Below are 19,060 nucleotides of genomic sequence, written 5' to 3' on the forward strand. Positions count from 1 at the left end.
CAAAGGTTTAACGATACCTAAAATGAACAAAACCGCTTTTATTCTTTGTTGTGGTTATCAGATCACAATTTTATCGTCACGCCCCAGCAGGGAACCAAGGGAAAGTTCAGATATTTAATTAAAATTCATAAATACCTACTAAAATATGTGTTCCGCAATAATTGAATTATTTTATTATATTCTAATATATTCATTATCCATTAGCATTTCAATTATGTTTATGTTAAACGAAGATATTGAAGCTTCAATTAATCGCTTTTGCGTTCCGCTTTGTAGCGTTTATCCATATATAACATGATTAAAATCGACTTTTGACATCCCTAAAAGAGCACACATATACGTTTTTACGCACACATACATAATCTGGGTCTACCTAAAAAGGGGACACCTGGATTATAAGTCCATCTTGTCAACAGTATGGTTGTCCTTTTTTGACAAACGGCATTTTTAAAAGAGCAAGGAGAGAGAAATAAAATTAATGATACTAGTTGCTGCGCCGTGAAAGAGAACAGACAGCAGTGTTGCCAGATGGTCACAAAAGTCACATTTTTCGTGACTTTTCGCCTTCTCGTGTGACCTGTGCGTGACTTACGATCTTGAGGCAATTTTTGTGACTTTTTAAGCTAGACGAATTTTGGACCCATGGTTAAAATGCTAGGGGAACTAAAGTGGAAAACACAACTTTTTTTCTTTCAGATCGATTATTTCCGAAAATATTAAGTTGATCAAAAATAGTCCTTAAAGACCCTTATTCATTTTAAAAGACATATCCAAGACACCCACACTATAGGGTAAAAGCGAAAAAAAAAATCATCCCCACTTAATGTAGGGGAGTCACCCTAAAAAAATATTTTTTCTAGTTTATATTTTATGACTTTGTCAGTGTAGCAAATTTATATATTCATGCCAAATTTAATAATAGAAAGTAGAAAAAAATATTTTTTTATGGTGGCTGCCCTACATTAAAGTGGGGATGAATTTTTTTTTGCTTCCACCCTATAGTGTGGGATGTCGTTAGATAGGTCTTTTAAAACGAATACACTTCAAGAACCATTTTTTGATCAACTTAATATTTTCGGAAATAATCGATCTGAAAGAAAAAAAGTTGTGTTTTCCCCTTTAGTTCCCCTAACTTTTGAACCATGGGTCCAAAAAATATGAAAAAAATCATAAAAACATAGCTTAGTAAAGACTTTCAAGGAAAAATATAGCGAACCTAATCGGTATAGCTGTTTTTGAGTTTTTGCGAATAGTCTATTTTGACAGACGGGTAACTACGGAACCCTACACTGAACATGGCCCGACATGCTCTAAACCGGTTTTTTTTATATTTTATCAGCAGGCCCCAATTTCACCACGGTGACAGGTGCGACAATTGTAAAACATCACTGTTGCTGACGTCACATGCATCCATGGGCTACGGTTACCGCTTACCATCGGGCGGGCCGTATTTCTGTTTGCCACCATCATTGTATTATTTAAAAAAACTTTATTATATCGGAAAAACAGATATTTCTCTTGCTAAGTTTATGACAATTGTCACAAGAAACACTACAATTGTCACGAAATTCCGACATATAACTCATTTCCTGTCAAGATTCACCAACAATTCTACAAATATGTCGACTAGAAAAAATAATTCTTGTTTCACAACATAATTGTAAGACATACAATTGTAGCAAAATGCCTGTCATGTTTGTAAGTATTTCTATAGAAAATATTTTATAAAATTGTAATATGTCACCTGTCGCTTGACAATTGTCGCTCGACATATGTCACTGACAATTGTAGCCGTGGTGAAATTGGGGCCTGGTCACTTAACTTGCTTACTCCAAACTAAAATTTTTATTTATGATGAACATTTACGAAAAAAACCGGGCAAGTGCGAGTCGGACTCGCGCACGAAGGATTCCGTACCATAATGCAAAAAAAAAAACGAAAAAAAAAGCAAAAAAAAAACGGTCACCCATCCAAGTACTGACCACTTTGCTTAACTTTGGTCAAAAATCACGTTTGTTGTATGGGAGCCCCATTTAAATCTTTATTTTATTCTGTTTTTAGTATTTGTTGTTATAGCGGCAACAGAAATACATCATCTGTGAAAATTTCAACTGTCTAGCTATCACGGTTCGTGAGATACAGCCTGGTGACAGACGGACGGACGGACGGACGGACGGGCAGCGAAGTCTTAGTAATAGGGTTCCGTACCCAAAGGGTAAAACGGGACCCTATTACTTAAACCGTCTATTTTTTAACTCTAATTTAACTTTAACAACCTGAAGCTCCTAAAGTATTGATCGTAGAGTAAAATTAAACATAACCAAATTTGTAGGAAATTGTATGATAAAACTTTTGTCCGAAGTAATAGGCTACCTCGCACAACGTATCAGCATTGCGATACAGCGAGGAAATGCCGCCAGCATCCTTGGAACAATGCCTCAAGGGCCTATTTTAGATTTAAGCTAGTTATTAATTTAGTTTAGTAGTACCGAAGTAATTATAATGCTATTTGTACATATATTCGAGATATGAGCAAAAATAAGAAAAAAGGTACCTTTAACCCTCCCTGCACCCTCAGCACACCCCCTACCCTCGAGGACTTTTAGTATGATTATTTAGACACCACAAGGTATATACCAATTTTCAAAACTACTCGAATTATTTCCGCAGATTTTTCTAATTTGCTTGGGTTATTTCTTAATTTTTTAACTTTCTCATTGACCCCCCAAAAGTAGCCCCCATGCTTAAAATTCATTTGTTTACATGACTTACATGTCCGTCTTTGGGTCACTAATTCCACCAATTTGTACCAAATTTCAACTTAATTGGTCCAGTAGTTTCCGTGAAAATAGGCTGTGACAGACGGACAGACAGACAGACAGACGCACGAGTGATCCTATAAATAAGGGTTCCGTTTTTTCTTTTTGAGGAAAAATCATAAAAGGTTAGTAGATTTTTTGTGAAATATATTATTTTCTGAATTTCTTCTAACAAAATCGATTTACCTACCCATACAATACAATAATATAAAAATGTGACTTGAGCAGCAAAAACGTGACTTTTAGGGAAACGAAACGTAACTAATGACTCCAGAGCCCTGGCAACACTGACAGACAGCGTTGGGGCCTTGGTCGGACCGGAGTTGACCGGCCGCCAAAATTATTATAATGGGAATAGTTTGTGTGTAGTTCTTTTTAATAATGAAATGATGGAGCCTGAACTCGTTGAAGATTTCTTTGGAGTTTATTTACTGTACAACATTAACCCCAAATACAAGGGTCGTACATACATTGGCTACACCAGAGACCCAAATAGAAGAATAATGCAACATAACAGGGGAACGTGGGCTGGTGGTGCGCACAGGACCAGTAATAGAGGTCCATGGTAAAATATACCATTGTTTACTTTGTTCATTTGTTTACAACTTTACATAAATTAGCATGCATTACATGTATATAAAGGTGGTTTCTTATCAGTGACTCTGATTCTATTTTATTTGTTTAAGGAAAATGGTAATGATTGTACACGGTTTCCCAAACAACATATCTGCTTTGAGGGTAAGTAAATTTCGCTAAAGAGTACAAATTGGCTCTAGAATTTTTTATCCAATTTTAACCAGAGAGGTATAGCCTGTAGACATCTATTAAAGTGGACTGGATAGAGAACCTTCAAATTCAGTATTAATTTATTTCTTGCTTCCATGGTCCATTTTTAGGTAGTATTTACATATTTCTTATGGTAGGTATCACATGGACCCTGAATAGGCAAATACAAATAATTTAATTTAATTAAGTTACAATTACTTAACATAATATATTCCTTTGACTCTAGCAGAGCTCCAGCTCTTGTCTTACTGACTACACTGTAACTATGACATTTAGTCGTACAATAAATCTTCTCTTCATAGTTTGAATGGGCCTGGCAGAACCCAACGAAGACAACAAGACTGCAGCACTTGTCCCTAAAGAGAGTGCCCAGAAAGGAGACAGAGTTCCGCTTCCAGCTCCGAGTTGTCAGTGAAATGCTTAGGGTTGGGCCTTGGTGTCGACTGCCGCTCACCATCAGGTGGCTAGAGAAAGACTTTTATGAGGAATTTCCAGTAAGTATTAAAACTTGCCATAATAAATAATTAATATCATATTTGGGATTATTTAAAGTTGAAAGCTATACTTTTTTTGTATTTAAGATTTTGTATGTTATTTCTACTCAGAATAGCAAGCTCTTTCGATCCTTATCATCATCTTCCCATTAAAGTGAAGTCCCAGAATTAAAGTGTCCCAAAATTTCCATACAATTTTCGTTCTACAACATTTGTTCACAGCTGCTCGATCAGATGGTGGGACCAGCGCCACAACAGTGTATATACTAACATTGATCATAAGTTGGGCATACATCGGCATCTACAGGGCCGTGACAGCGGTACATACATACACTAATACATTTTTATATTGTGTGTGTTTTTTTAAACTGTCTTTCATAGATAAATTAAATAAATATTATACAGTAAGCTCAATAAGGCTTGTGTTGTAGGTACAAGACTACGCGACGATAAATTAAAATTGGATTAACCTTTTCGACGCCGTGTCAAATATAAAAGCTGTCATGCGGACGCCACGTTACCGAAGTGTCAAAACTGAAATTGAATTTTATGCATATGCACGTAGGTCTATGTTGCTCTGTGGTCTGTGACCGATTAGAGTAGACCAAGAATAGTCTGCAGCGGATTTGATAGCCCTCGCGGTACAAGTGTTATTTTAAATGTCAAACTTCTATGAAATTATGACGTATAAATGACACTTGCACTGCGTGAGCTATCAAATCCGCTGCAGACTTTTTATGAACCGACTCTCCGACCGAATCAGTCTTTGGCGTTGAACCTGCGGTGCGGATATATCGGTCATTGGCGTCCAAAAGGTTAAAAAGTATAACAACATTCCATTACTGCCTTAACAAGTTTAAAAAAATCAAGTAATTTTTAAATAAAAATGCCCATTTACTTTAAATACAGTACCTATTGTACTCAAATTTAATTATTTTTTTAGGCTGAAAGAGAACCTCCAACTCACATGAAAATATGCCATGGACCTGTCAAAAGTAAGAACCTCAAGAAACCCAAGGAGACCCATGCAACCCACACAGAATGCCTGATTTGCTCCGGCTACATTACCAGTCCGGACTCTAAACTATCCTGCTTAAACCCTCATTGTGACCTCATATCTCACATAACATGTCTCGCCCAGTTATTCTTAGAACCGTCTGAATTTGTCCCCGTACAAGGACAGTGTCCTTTCTGTGGTACAATGCTTAAATGGGGTGATTTAATAAGGAAAATGAGAGGTTGTGGTCAGGGTACGCTGAGCCAGGAAGATGATAATGGCAGCAATGATGATGATGATGTTTTGTCACAAGACAGAGCGTTTGTTGATAATAATTCCATTTGGTTACAAGACTGTGATGAGTTATGACGGAAAATATATATATGTGTAACATTGCGTTTTTTTTTTAATAATCGTTTCAAGTTTCAACCACTGGGAGCCTAGCCAAGCTGACAATCGTTTTCAGAGAAACGAAACGAAACGCTAATGTCTATCGTACTAATATGAAAGAGTGATAAGAGTGTCCTATATACATATTACACAACGAGACAATAGCGTTTCCTTTCGTTAACTGCAAACGATTGTTATTCGTGATTGTCATCTTGGCTAGGCCCCCTGTTTTCTACCTGTGATTCGAGATGGTAATTATTTCGGTTTTATTCTAGTTCTGTCACTAGATGGCGCGGAAGGGTCCATATTGGGTTGCATACAAGTTTAAGTCATACCTTTGATGCGCATAACAACTTTGTTCATAATCATCATTGCGCATACAAATGAAAAGTCATATTATATTGTGTCATACATTTCTAGCCATAATATTTGATGACATACTCAGCAGTTGTGATATATTTTTTGTGCATATAGGTTTTGATTATAATGAATCAAATGTCATACCAGCTAAAAGATATTTATCGATACTTATAATGTTTTCACGTATAACGTGTTGTAGCATAATAATTTTCAACCATAATGGTTTACATAAATAATTTAAGAAACTAATTTTAGCCTCTCAACAACTTGAAAATACCATTTCACTAATCTCCGTCCAAACACTTAATTCGACGGAGCCCCGCTCACGCGGGGCTCCTATTCCTGCGTAGTTTGCCCTTCGGGCATCTAAAGAAACCTAACGAACCTAACCTACCTACTATGATTAGTTTCTTTTATAAAACCGTTTCAGGAGAAACGGTCTTACTGGAGGGGGCTCCTCTTCTTCGATCTCCTCTTTTATACGGTCTTTGTGTGGTTATGAATATGACTAAAGTAATAGTTGCTTCATAGGTTGCTCACAACCATATACGGGGTGTGGCCTGTAATACGAGCAAAAAATTAAACTGTAGGCTGTACTCATACTGACCAACATTTGTTCAGCTCCTTTTAAAAATAACTTCTGGTTTGATTTTTAATACACTTTAAAGTTTATTCTAAGACGCAATGTATTGCGAATTTTGTTATGTTTAAGGCGTGACAAGCAACGTCAATCACAATTTAATGATATGGCGTGGCGATGGCGTCCATTGAAGATAATATTTATTTTGTATGAAAAATAGGGAGTGTAAATACTTCATAATTTTTAAAAGTTGTAGAACTAAAGTGCCACCGTTTGAGGAGTACAATCTATGTTTTAATTATTTGCTCGTGTTACAGGCCACACCCGGTATATTTATTATTCATGCTTTGTAACATTTATGAAAAAAACATATTATGACCACTAAATATATGACTTAATTTTTTATGTCTATATTAATACTATGCACTGCAATACTTCGAACGAAAAACAATTATGGATTTCAAGCAGATAACTTAAAATTTTATGCGAATTAAATTAATGACTATAAAAATTATGACATAACTCATTTATGACAAAACCCCAGTTATGCCGTGGAATAATTCTGACTAAAGATTTTTATGTCTTACAATTTTATGCATAGAGTGTTATGACAGTTGAAAATATGACAAAAGTTGTTATGCGACCAGGGGAGTCCCGGCGCGGAATTCAATAATTGTACAGATAGTAAATTTTTGTTAGGTACACATTTTTACTATTCTCTTTTTATATTTCAACAAACATAATGAATGAATGAGTAGGTTATTATGATACTACCAAATACTACCTATTTAAAAACATGACAATATTTTGAAAATGTGGCAAAACCTGTGGGCAAAACGTTGCAAAAACTTTTCTATGGAAACTAAGCATATAGTACTTAGGTATGAAATAAAACGTCTTTATTACTCTAACATTATTTACATCATGCAATAATATTTATTTCAGAATAATACTTACTTATGGAAACCTAGGTACTATACTTATCGACTAAAATAAATATTAATTATAATACGATTAGATTAATAATTTGGTACATCAAACCACTGGTACCGCTGCTTACCGTCCGTGTTATATTTGGGCTCCAGGCATTTGCTGTTCAACCATCTATCAAAAAAAAAGATTTTTATGAAATAAGAAAAGACATGTAAATAATGAAACAAAAGAAGTATAAAATATTCATTGAATTGATACATTCGGGGCCAGTTGCACCAACCACATTTGACAGACTGATCAACGTCAGCCGGCGCGCCCCGGCGCTTTACCACAGAATAACTAATAGTACTACCATACAGAAAATTCACTTCTTCACAAAAGTCAGATTTAGGTATAAAATTATACCTATACTCGCCGCCTGCAACAAAATTGAAACTTATAACCGCGCACGAACGGTGAATCTTATTTGCGCGAGCGCCACGTGACACGACTATCGTGCGGTCGAGCGGCAGCCCACTGCCATACACCTGCCGGCCCGAGCAGCGCGCCGGCCAAATCATGGTATAATAATATACTCCGCCTGGTACTCCATTCCCGTCTTTTCTAGGTCACCTAACTGACACAAGCCTACGTCATCATGCGACAGCGCTATATGATAATATGCGATAGCGCTATATATAGCGGCCATATTATTGTGACGTAGGCCTGTGTCACTCTGGGAATAGAAGACCATGTTTTATTAGACCATGGGCAAAATGTACCTAAACTCCGTAGTGACACCCCCCTGGCTTTACTATGAAACTTTCCATACATAAAAATTTAGCGAACTCTTTAACGATACGAACAGTTTGGTGCAACCGACCCATAGTCTGTCAAGCCATTTCCGTCAGTAGAAAATAGCGGCAAATTTAAAAAAGAAATAGGCGTGAAGGGTAATCGTCCCATACAAAAAGTGGTTTGACCGGCTATAATAAGGAATATTATCGTTTCTAAGGTTTCGAATAGGTGGTCAAACTGTCACCCTTCTATTTTTAAATTGACTACAGGCGTAAATCGTATGTGATTTTTGATACATTGCATGCGGTCTTAAAATGATTAATTGAATTCGTTAAACCTACTTAGCCAGCAATGTATCTACAATCGAATGCTAATTGTTGCAGAGTCTGCAGAGCCCTGTAACTGTGATACTGACCCTCCTTTCTTGTTGCACCCGACCACAGGGTAGTCCTCCCGGAAGCACTTGGTGTCTAGTGCGTTGAAGTAGACTGTCCCGATCTGTTTGGCGATTTTGCTCTTGGCGGCGCGCAGGCACAGGCGGAACTTCTCGTCGCATTCGCAGATCAATCTAATATTCAAAATTCGTTTATTTTTAACCAGTTTTTTTCCAAGGTGTCGAAACTTCCTTTTAAGTTTGACACTTGTGTTTGGAGGTAGGAGGAGAATATATATAGTCTCCGAGTATATAGTAGAAAACATAGTCTAATAAAACATGGTCTTCTCTTCCCAGAGTGACACAAGCCTACGTCACAATAACATTGCCACTTTATATAGCGCTATCGCATGTTATCATATAGCGCTGTCGCATGATGACGTAGGCTTGTGTCAGTCACGTGACCACTAAAAGACGGGAAGAGAGTACCAGGCGGAGTATATTATTATACCATGGTAGAAAATAAAGATGTGAGCTATAATTATAAGTTCTACGCGTTTGTAGCAATCGAATGTTTGAGGTAGGTACAGAAATGTACTCTACCCTTTCAAAATGATATCTGGCACCTAAAAAAGGGCTGCCATCGGGCATACATTTACATACCGCGTGTAGAAGGCATTGTTAGTGAGATTGTGCCTGGTCTGGCCGGCTGTTATGGTGTCGGGGCAATGGTCGTGGTCGCGGCAGGACGGCTACCGTGAAAATCGAAAATCGTCAATTGCGGGCATTTTTCTCTGTCACTCTAATTACGCCTTCATTGGAGTAAAAGAGAAAATTCCCCGCATTTTGCGAATTTCTGTTTTCGCGGTAGCCCCTCAGCACCATGTCGGTCTAGGGCCGTCGGGCATACATACCGCGTGTAGAAGGCATTGTTAGTGAGATTGTGCCTGGTCTGGCCCGCTGTTATGGTGTCGGGGCAGTGGTCGTGGTCGCGGCCGCACTTGTCGATCTAGGGCCGTCGGGCATACATACCGCGTGTAGAAGGCATTGTTAGTGAGATTGTGCCTGGTCTGGCCCGCTGTTATGGTGGCGGGGCAGTGGTCGTGGTCGCGGCAGCACATTGTCGGTCTAGGGCTTCGGGCATACATACCGCGTGTAGAAGGCATTGTTAGTGAGATTGTGCCTGGTCTGGCCCGCTGTTATGGTGTCGGGGCAGTGGTCGTGGTCGCGGCAGCACATGTCGGTCTCCCGGGCGGGGCCGAGATCATCGTAGCCGTCCGCTATGTCGCCGGCGCCGCACCATTTTGTACCTTAAATAGTAAAACGGAAGGGCTAATTAATAATATAAACCTAATGTTATTTTAAAACGTACCTACTCATCGTTTGCTTTTTTTAGTTTTTTTTGTTAAAAATAACTAAAACTGCTAACAATTCACAGAAAATGATATCCGCGATCCCGGGCACACACGGCCGTCCGCTCAGTGCTCATCGAGCTGCGTTCGAAGAAGGATCTGGTCTTAACTCGCTATATTTTCCAGCATATGAACTTGTATTATTTCCAATAGATTTGTAAAAATCTATGAAGGAACTGCGGCGTTGGTTCTTGGGCAGATTATCGTTGAAGGCAATGCGCTTTTTTCATCAGATCGACGTGAATGCACAATGGGGCCCTATTCCACTCAGCAAAGTGAATAAAGGTGACATAGCCCCGCCCCACGTGACTGCCGCCATACGTTCGGCGGAGACAGATGGGGAATGATTCGTAGGAATGCACCTCCCATCTTGTGCCCGGCGGGGACATGGTAATAGAGCAAATTTATAATAAAAGTAGTAGACTGCGCAGCAGTTCCTATCGCCGCAAAAGAGTGAGAATGGTTGGATATGGTAGCCATATCACCGACCGTCCGTTTCTCGAATCAAATCGGGCCCTTGATGACACTGTGACGCATCGTTAATTGTTTTAATTAGGTTAAGGTCTGATACCAGAAGTTGTCTATAAAATAGATTAGTTATGACTTCTGTGATCACGCGACACCAAGCGACACGCAATCGCAAGTCTGAATAAAAACCGACCAAGAGCAAGTCGGGCCATGCTCAGTGTAGGGTTCCGTAGTTACCCGTCCATCAAAATCGCGCACCGAGGAAAAGCAGTTGAGGAATTAATGAGCATTTTTTAAAAACTTATGTTATATTAAAAAAACTTAGTGTCGCGAAGATACGCCCTTTTGCTTGTATGGCTTTTTGTATCGTATTAAGGTGTTTTTTTCTTTTGGCGCAATATAAATATTTAAATAAATAATATAGCTGCGAAACTATCTCAAAAACTAGATTAATATTTAACATACTAACTTCTGCCCGCGACTTCATCTGCTTGTCATAACATAATGATGATTCATAAAAACTACCCTTTGTTCTTCCCCGGGCCTCAATCTCCATATCAAATTTCAACAAAATTGGTTCAACGCTTTAAGCGTAAAGAGGCAACAGACAGACACTCGTACCAATGACTTCTTCGGAGCTTATAAAAATAATATTAATAATTTAACAATTTTTTATCGATTAAGCACCATCAGGAAACTGGACTTATCCCAACAAGGCGTAGTTTCCCCTCAGGATTGGAAGGTCACATGACAGTCACTTTCGTATCAAAATGTGCCTATGCAGTTCTTGGAAAAAGTGGCCGAGCGGACGTTATCCCATCAGGTTCCCATATTGAGACAAGGCAAAAAGCCAAATAGATGAAGACAAAGAGAATATCTTTGATGGTTATAATATTGTCTTTGATGATGATGATGATAGTAAATAAAATGGGTTATTTCTCAAAAATTAACAAACCTGGATAAATCAGACTGAATCTGAGTTCAGACTCGTCCATTTTCATTTCGTTGCTGTCGTCAATCAGACCTCTTTCTCTTAAACTCTGTAAGTCCACATCATTTATAACCCAACTAGTACTCAATTCAAACATAATTACTACTACAAGACACGAAATCTTAGCCATTGCAAACATTTCAGCTAAGCCAACTGCTAACGTTCAGAGAAGTGAGAAGAATGAGCGGTAAGTGCAATTGTCTTTATTTATAGCAACTGAAAAGCCTGAAGTGAATTAAAATACAAGGAAGTCTTCGCAGCCTTAGTATCTGTAGCCTCCTGTGGGGCATTATCTACTCTCGACAAAACTGTTAGTAAAGCGAGCTCGACAAGTCCTTGTATAACATGACCTCAACTACAGCAACAATTAAACGTAATCGGAGATCTATTTGAAATTGGTTTGTGTGCGATTAACTCGCCCGCGAGTGGCAATAGAACACCTTATCGGCACGGGTAGGTAAATTCCGTCTGAAAACCTTAATGTTCGACATTGAGAACTTGGCCGAAACTTCCTTTACGAAACCATTTACATAAGGAGATTTACATAAAAATGTATTGTTATAGGTATTAACTAGGCCTAGGTTCCTCTTGAAAATGTTGATGGATTGGTGGCCGCTTTCGGATGAAAGAAGCGCCTGAAGTCCGTTGGCTTCGTTGGGTGGATGACGTTCCAAAAATCGCGGGGCACTTTTGGATGAGACTAGCCCAGGACCGGGATACGGGGCGTACAGGGCCGTCTTAAGCTATGCTGAGGCCCTTGGGCACATAAGAATTTGGGGCTCTTTTGGAAAGTAAATAAAGCGAATTAAACTAACATTTTTCTACTATGATCTTCTATTTTATTATGGATAATTACCGTTACTGTCTGTCCTTCGGGGCCCCCTAAGGATGGGGGCCCTGGGCACGGGCCCCGTGTGCCCTTATGGTAAAGACGGTACTGGTGGCGTACATGAAGAGAGGCCTATGCTCAGCAGTGAGCGACTGAAGGTTTGAATGATGATGATGATGAGGGTCCTCTTATTTAGTCCACATGACGGCCTCCTAGCCTAATAGTCGGTAGTCACCTCACCTTGCCTACGAAGGAGGAGGTCCCGGGTTCGAATCGTGGCACGGCATTTATTTGTGTTTATCACTATTACTTAGAGTAATTCGTCAATTACCTACTGGCCACTATTTAGTAACTGGCCTCTTTTTAGTAGGTAACTGGCCACCTTATACTAAAAATGAATTATATCCACCTATAAATATAATTCATTTTAGTATAAGGTGGCCCTTCAATAGGGGGGCCAGTTATTGACCTTAATACTAAAATGAATTCTGTATATATATAGGGAAATATCATTTATTTTTAGTTTAGGGTGGCCAGTAATTGACGATTCACCCTACTTGTTCCTGAGTTAAGGATGATTTCTATGTACATATATAGTATTTATATGAAAACTTCTGTAAGTTTCGTCACATCGCGGTAAGTAGTATATTTGACTTGAATTGTACCTAATCTTGCCCAAAAATAATCATAATACTTAATTCTAAAACATTTCTTTCAGAGAGAGCCCAGACAATTTTGTCAGTAAATCTTAAAAACTAAATTATTAATTTATGTTACTATCACCACAACTAAAAAATTTAAAATGCCGTATTGTGATTGTTTAAATTGTGTTAAGTATACACAAAGAAATACACTATATGTAAATAACATCTCTTTACGTGAAATCGTGCATGAAATCCATCACTAAAGGGCATTATTCTAGTACAGTGAAACCTGGTTAATTGGCACCTGGATAAATGGAAAACCTCAATAATTGCAACCAAAGGTCCGGTCCCGGTCCCTTGAGACCAAAAGCCCTCTATAATTGAAATTTTGGAACCTCTATAATTGCAATTTAGATTTTAGTGCTTTTCGTAATTTTGCCTCTGTAATTGACCACATCGCAACTAAGACCTCTATAATTGACACTGTGCTAAAAAAATCCGTTATTTTTGCTCTTCTTTTTACCTCTATTATTGAAACGAGTCTTACTTATTACCTCTGTAATTGAAATAATGTAGTTGTAGACAGCAGAAACAACATTTTAATAGCAATGATCATTTTATTTATATCTGCACCCAGAATTCAATTTATTTATTGGGTATCTATCACAGCCTGTAGTAGGTGAAATAGTTTTGATTGAATCAAAAACAAAGTATAATGCTTTTTACATTCTAATAAAACTTTCTTCTTTCTTCAAGGGAATTTTTTAAAACCCAAATGATAAGAAAATAAAGTAGTAATTATTAATTAATGTAGTGTAAAAGTGCAAGTATAGACAGAAGCAATATTTAGACCAGAAACCCAGAACGTAAGCGTGTAAATCTACTTTTAATGGTTATTTGCACCTCCATAAAAGAAATTTGTCAGAACGAAACCTCTATTAATGAAAACCTCTATAATTGACACAACGATTTTTTGAACCTCGTTAATTGACACGACCTGCTTAAATGAAAAACCTGGTTAATTGACAAAAAATGGCCGGTCCCTTGAGATTGCAATTATCCAGGTTCCACTGTATCTGCATAAGTACATCCACTGTCTCCAATCAATACCTACTAAGTATCATGTTATTGTTGTTATATCTAGTTCAAAGGTATGCAAACTAGTTTCCTATACCTAGTAGTCAAGTACCCGCCATCTATGTATTACCTATCCGAACTAGACAGCACGACCATGTTTTATTAAATTGGGAAAAAGGAAAAAAGGGATTACTATTAGGATCAACTGGAACGTTTTTGTCATTTTTGATAAACTCTCATTTTCATCTCATTTGTTTGGTAAGAAGTGTTAATGATTTATTTTATTTTATTTATTTATAGATATAGTACCTACATGTAATAAATAATAACAAAAAAATTATAAACTAAAATTAAAAACTACATAAAGCTACAACTAACTACAACATAAACTAAAATTACCTATAAATAAAAAATTAGATTAATGACTAGTATATTGTTATATAAACACATACTTACTTTTGAAATAGGTAAGTATAATACCTATATCATTTTTTAGTCAGTAATAAAAGACGAAATTCGAACATCAAATGCAATAAAATATTTGGCGGTTGTCGGGGCTAACCCGCATGCAACGTCGGAGAGTAAAATTTATTGCTAACCATCAGTTGATTTTATTTTGTACCTATATGTATACATCCCTATACTCGTGACCCTGCCTGTGAAGCCGATGGCCCTGGGTTCGAATCCCGGTAAAGGGCATTTATTTGTGTGATGAACACAAAATTTTGTGCCTGAGTACCTAATGGGTACGTGTTTCCTATGTATATAAGTAAGTATGTACCTAACTACCTATATCGTCGCCAGTAAATGAACACCCCTATTGACGTGGCACACACTAATATGTTAATGTAAGTGAAAGAGAGACAGAAAGAGTTTCGTTGTCGTAGGCGCAAACGATTGGCATCTTGGCTAGGCCCCCAGGAAATATACAGTTTAAATAGGACCTTTTTTCTAAGTTACTATATTTTTGAATTCTACTATATTTCTCCCCGGCAATTATGTAATACCTAGACTATACCAATGTCAATCTAGAAACAGCCGTATTGTAAAGTCGTAGGTTATTTTGTAAACATAACAATTAATATCTGGGAGACCGAGCAAACATATAAAAACTCAAAAATGCGCGTTTCCCAGAGAAAAGAGTGATAAGACCTAGCTACAGCTAGATCAATTTATCGCCCCCGAAAACCCCCATAAAGCAAATTTCATCGAAATCGTTAGAGCCGTTTCCGTATCCTATATATAAATAAACAAGAATTGCTCTTTTAAAGGTATTAGATAATGTTTAGATATGATTAGTCAACAGTGAAATCCGTCTAAATATGAAAGGTACCTACCTACCTTAAATACATATTTACACGGAAAACGGAAAGTAACTGATATAATATGCTTCCTAAAGTTGATAGAATCAACTGAATTCCTACATGCGTAAACAAGTAAACATGCCTGATAAATTTGTTTATAGATTAAAATGTTTCAGACTTTGTTTTGATGACTTGAGTGTATATTTCATTTGATAGCGTGACGCGTTTGCGAAGTCTCATTTTGTATGGGATTTTGAACAGCGCGCCAAGCGCATCATTAAGTAATGAAATACTTATAAATAGTGATAATAGGGTATTTTCCTACTAGTCAAATCAGTTACTTTTTAAGAACTGTCAAAACGATTTGCTAATATCGAATTTATATGAAACATTACATCGTGACGTCACGGTCAACTCACCTACTTTTTATATTTCTATCCGATTTATTAAATAGAACTTGTGTTTAAAAATAACTCCTATCTGTGTTTTTCTAATAATTATCTGGTGCTTTATTTCATGCATGGTGTAAAATAATTTATTTTTCTCAAACATGCAATGAAATATTGATGTTATGTTCCTTATAATAGGCTGCGAAGTATGACGTTTCAGAGGGCCTACTGCGAACCACGTTCGACGTGTTGCCTCCCTGTCGCACTTACGTACAAATTTACAAGTGCGACAGAGGGGCAACACGTCGAACGTGGTTCGCGGTAGGCCCTCAGGTGCGGCTAGGACAAAAGATCGTTAATGGAATTTCATACACATCTTGCAGGCCTAGGCCGGCAAAGTCCTCTTTTTTAATTTTCATTTCACAGATATTTGTGACACATCATCGTGGCATTCATCCATTAAAAAAAACTAGAGGCAGTATTTGCTTTATAGTTCGTAATGACACTCATATGACCAAAGAATATAATACTCACTACTCTGCCACTACGCCTATAAAAAAAAAAACAAAAAACAATGTTTGCTATAATTTGCAGTTTTATTTGTATAAAATCAACATGAACTTAATAAATAATACATTCTATAATTTTATAATTTTAAATTATTTTGGGATGTAACATGTGTTGATACGCTGGCCCCATCCCACGTCCTGGGCTCTGCCAGGAGGCCGGGGACGGCAGCAGACGACGCCCAAATTACCAAGTGTCGCAAATACGCATTCTTGAAACCGAATTATGTATTTGCGGCACTTGCAATTGAAACTCTCGGTCCCTGGTCGTCAGACACCAAAAAACTAGTAAAAGAAATTTCTACCAAACTAGTCTGGGTGTCTGGCGACCTACGAGCTGCCCCTTTTCTTGCTCAAAAACTCAGCCTCACTGTGCAGAGGGGGAACGCGGCCGGCGTCCTGGGAACAATGCCACAGGCTAATTTAGGGCTAGATCTATGATTTATATATTTTGTATCTGTTTCTTAATATAAAATGAAAATATAATTAATAAGAATTATAAATTTAACTACACAAATAAAAACATTTAAAATATTTCATCTAAACGTTAGCGGTAAAAAGGTCTACTCAAACACGCGTAGTTATATTTTTTAAATTGTTATGGAGGTAAAGTTGAAAAATATTCATTCTGTTTTATTGGATTTATGGTGCGTTGTAAATTTTTTGACTTTAATATTAGTTCCGACGAAATAATGAAATTAATATTAATTGTAATCGTAGGCGTTGGAATTGGCAGCGTATAAAGCAGAATTGATTTTAATAACTTGCTGCCTCTGCCGCCAAGTCAAAGACGAAGTAATATGTGTATATGGTTGCTTATGGCAATTTTATTATTTGAGAAACTAAGAAAAATGGCTTACAGTTTATTAGAAACAGTTTTGTGGCATATTTTAAATGAATGTAACTACAAATTCGTCAACACTGTGGAAATTATACTTATTTACTCCGTGCATAAAGTAACGATGTATGTGAAACATATATGATATCAACATGAAAGACTATGTAAACTTATGTGACGAAAACGACAGTCAGACGGATACAAGGCGAAAAAATCAAAGATACATGAAAATATACGGGTAGTAAAAATACACGACTCGTGTAAAACATACGCGTGATAATGATATAGGTACGTGTTGGTTATATTTTGGGTGTACTTTACTTTTAGTTTTTTCTATAAATAAAACTTGGGTTTCGTGGATTTTTTATTTTATTTATTTCATTGCATGTTTGAGAAAAGCACTATACATACCTCGGCGGGAAATGGGGTTGCCCGCGGTCAGACCTATCCGACCTCGCTTCGCTCGGCCGTCTATATGTCTTCGGGCGGCAACCCCTTTCGTCCCGGCCTCTGTAGTAATGTACTATTATATACAGTATAATACCCTATTATGCCTATTATTATTTTCGAGTCAGTCGAGTCTTGCCGGCGGCGGTGATTTTTCCCATTTTGTGGTATCGCTCGCAGACGTATCTGCTTGATAAATAGTTATTTACGATACAAGTGCAAAAAATAGGAAATTCGCAACGAGTGGCGAATCTTAAAACACGACTGAATGGAGTGTTTTAAATCGACACGAGATGCGAAATTTTTAATTATTTGACATAATTACGTATTGTTAAGGACAATACGTAACTATGTCAAAAAATCGCCCTAGGGCGGTAAAGTAGCACCATATGTACCTACTGTAAAATTAGTTTAGGTACTGGCTTACCTAAGAATTAATAATGCTAAAAACGAAGTAATTGTAAATGTAGAGTGAGCGTGACTCACCTATCTGGGATTCACCGGCATGGCTTTGCGAATTCGTTCGATAACCAATCCCTACTTCAACAGCTGCTGCGATTAGAGTGAGTGATTAGAGACTGGATAGGTTGTAGGTAGTCTTTCTTGATAACAAAACTCTCCACTTTCATCATCATGGCCGCTTCATAATTTTGACATAATATTATTGGATGGGCGGGCTAGTATAGCCACCAAAAGTGGATGCCGCAAAATAAGCGCGGGCTTGGCAGGCCCAGACGGAGATGGCAGGACGACTTAGACACCTTCATCTTCATCAGTAGGTACCTAACAGGCCGGAAAAACCATAACAACGGGAGAGGACATCAAGGGGAGGGGACTTCGCCCAGCAGTGGAACACTATAACGGGCTAAGAAAAAAAATGCTAAAGTCTACGATCGCAAAGACAGAAGATTCAGGGTCACCTGTACCTTAATATATTATGCAATGATCCCGAGATTATTAAGAACGTCTAAATGTACTTTAATATTCAATTATAAATTCAGTCTTTTTATTTGTAGTTTCCAAGTTTTACACCACAAGTGTTAAATTTCACATTGCTATTACGTATCCGCAGGCGCTACCATGCGACATCCTATCGATTTAAAAAAATGTTTAATGCTAAGTAAGGTACTTACAACTTTTTTTATTATGCCTTAAGCCAGTATTTAGTACCTACCTTAACTATCTTAAACGTTTAAATCTAGATAATTATATCTTTAAAAAGGCCAAGAGCCGTGTCAAAGGACCTTAAAAACCGGGAAAGTGCGACTTCGTTTAACTCGCTCACCGAGGGTTTCGTACACACTTAAAATAATCTCATGTAACTAAAAGTAATTTTACAATACCATGTTGACTAATTTTCACTTCAAGTCTATTTATAAATTTATCTAGGGCCTAATGAATCATGAATATGAGGACTAAGGGCCCGATTCGGATTTTGAAATAGACATCTATTAGATATATTTTAGACATCACCAAGATACGATAACGATATGTTTAAGATCTAACCTGTCAAATATGACATTTGCGCGATTCTGGAGACACTCTTGAACGATTTCCTCAGGATATGACTTAGAGATCCAATTCAC

At 37.5% G+C, this 19,060-nt stretch overlaps 2 protein-coding genes across 2 annotated transcripts; one reads left to right on the forward strand and one right to left on the reverse strand.

Moving 5' to 3' along the window:
* Nucleotides 1-3,129: 3,129 nt before the first annotated feature.
* On the forward strand, nt 3,130-5,498 carry LOC134799759 (structure-specific endonuclease subunit SLX1 homolog). The gene is made up of 4 exons (XM_063772169.1): nt 3,130-3,384; nt 3,506-3,557; nt 3,908-4,099; nt 5,043-5,498. The coding sequence occupies exons 1-4, from the start codon at nt 3,206-3,208 to the stop codon at nt 5,463-5,465; spliced, it is 846 nt and encodes a 281-aa protein (XP_063628239.1). The 5' UTR covers nt 3,130-3,205; the 3' UTR covers nt 5,466-5,498.
* Nucleotides 5,499-7,393: 1,895 nt separating this feature from the next.
* LOC134799760 (phospholipase A2-like) lies at nt 7,394-11,571 on the reverse strand. The gene is made up of 4 exons (XM_063772170.1): nt 11,345-11,571; nt 9,660-9,819; nt 8,552-8,704; nt 7,394-7,530 (listed from the first exon to the last, which is right to left on the reverse strand). Exons 1-4 carry the CDS (start codon nt 11,517-11,519, stop codon nt 7,446-7,448), a joined length of 573 nt encoding a protein of 190 aa, XP_063628240.1. The 5' UTR covers nt 11,520-11,571; the 3' UTR covers nt 7,394-7,445.
* Between the last annotated feature and the right edge of the window lie 7,489 nt (nt 11,572-19,060).

This window comes from Cydia splendana, chromosome 19, assembly GCF_910591565.1.
Source record: "Cydia splendana chromosome 19, ilCydSple1.2, whole genome shotgun sequence".
In the NCBI taxonomy this organism is placed as follows: domain Eukaryota; kingdom Metazoa; phylum Arthropoda; class Insecta; order Lepidoptera; family Tortricidae; genus Cydia; species Cydia splendana.

What these genes read in the sequence shown, in the direction of transcription:
- LOC134799759 (XM_063772169.1), top strand. Translation starts at nt 3,206, where the DNA reads ATGATGGAGCCTGAACTCGTTGAAGATTTCTTTGGAGTTTATTTACTG. An exon ending in ACAACATATCTGCTTTGAGG is followed by an intron (nt 3,558 to 3,907) that starts GTAAGTAAATTT and finishes TTCTCTTCATAG; the next exon opens with TTTGAATGGGCCTGGCAGAA. An exon ending in ACTTTTATGAGGAATTTCCA is followed by an intron (nt 4,100 to 5,042) that starts GTAAGTATTAAA and finishes TTATTTTTTTAG; the next exon opens with GCTGAAAGAGAACCTCCAAC.
- LOC134799760 (XM_063772170.1), bottom strand. Translation starts at nt 11,519, where the DNA reads ATGTTTGCAATGGCTAAGATTTCGTGTCTTGTAGTAGTAATTATGTTT. An exon ending in ATTCAGTCTGATTTATCCAG is followed by an intron (nt 9,820 to 11,344) that starts GTTTGTTAATTT and finishes TTACTATTTAAG; the next exon opens with GTACAAAATGGTGCGGCGCC. An exon ending in AACAATGCCTTCTACACGCG is followed by an intron (nt 8,705 to 9,659) that starts GTATGTATGCCC and finishes TTTGAATATTAG; the next exon opens with ATTGATCTGCGAATGCGACG.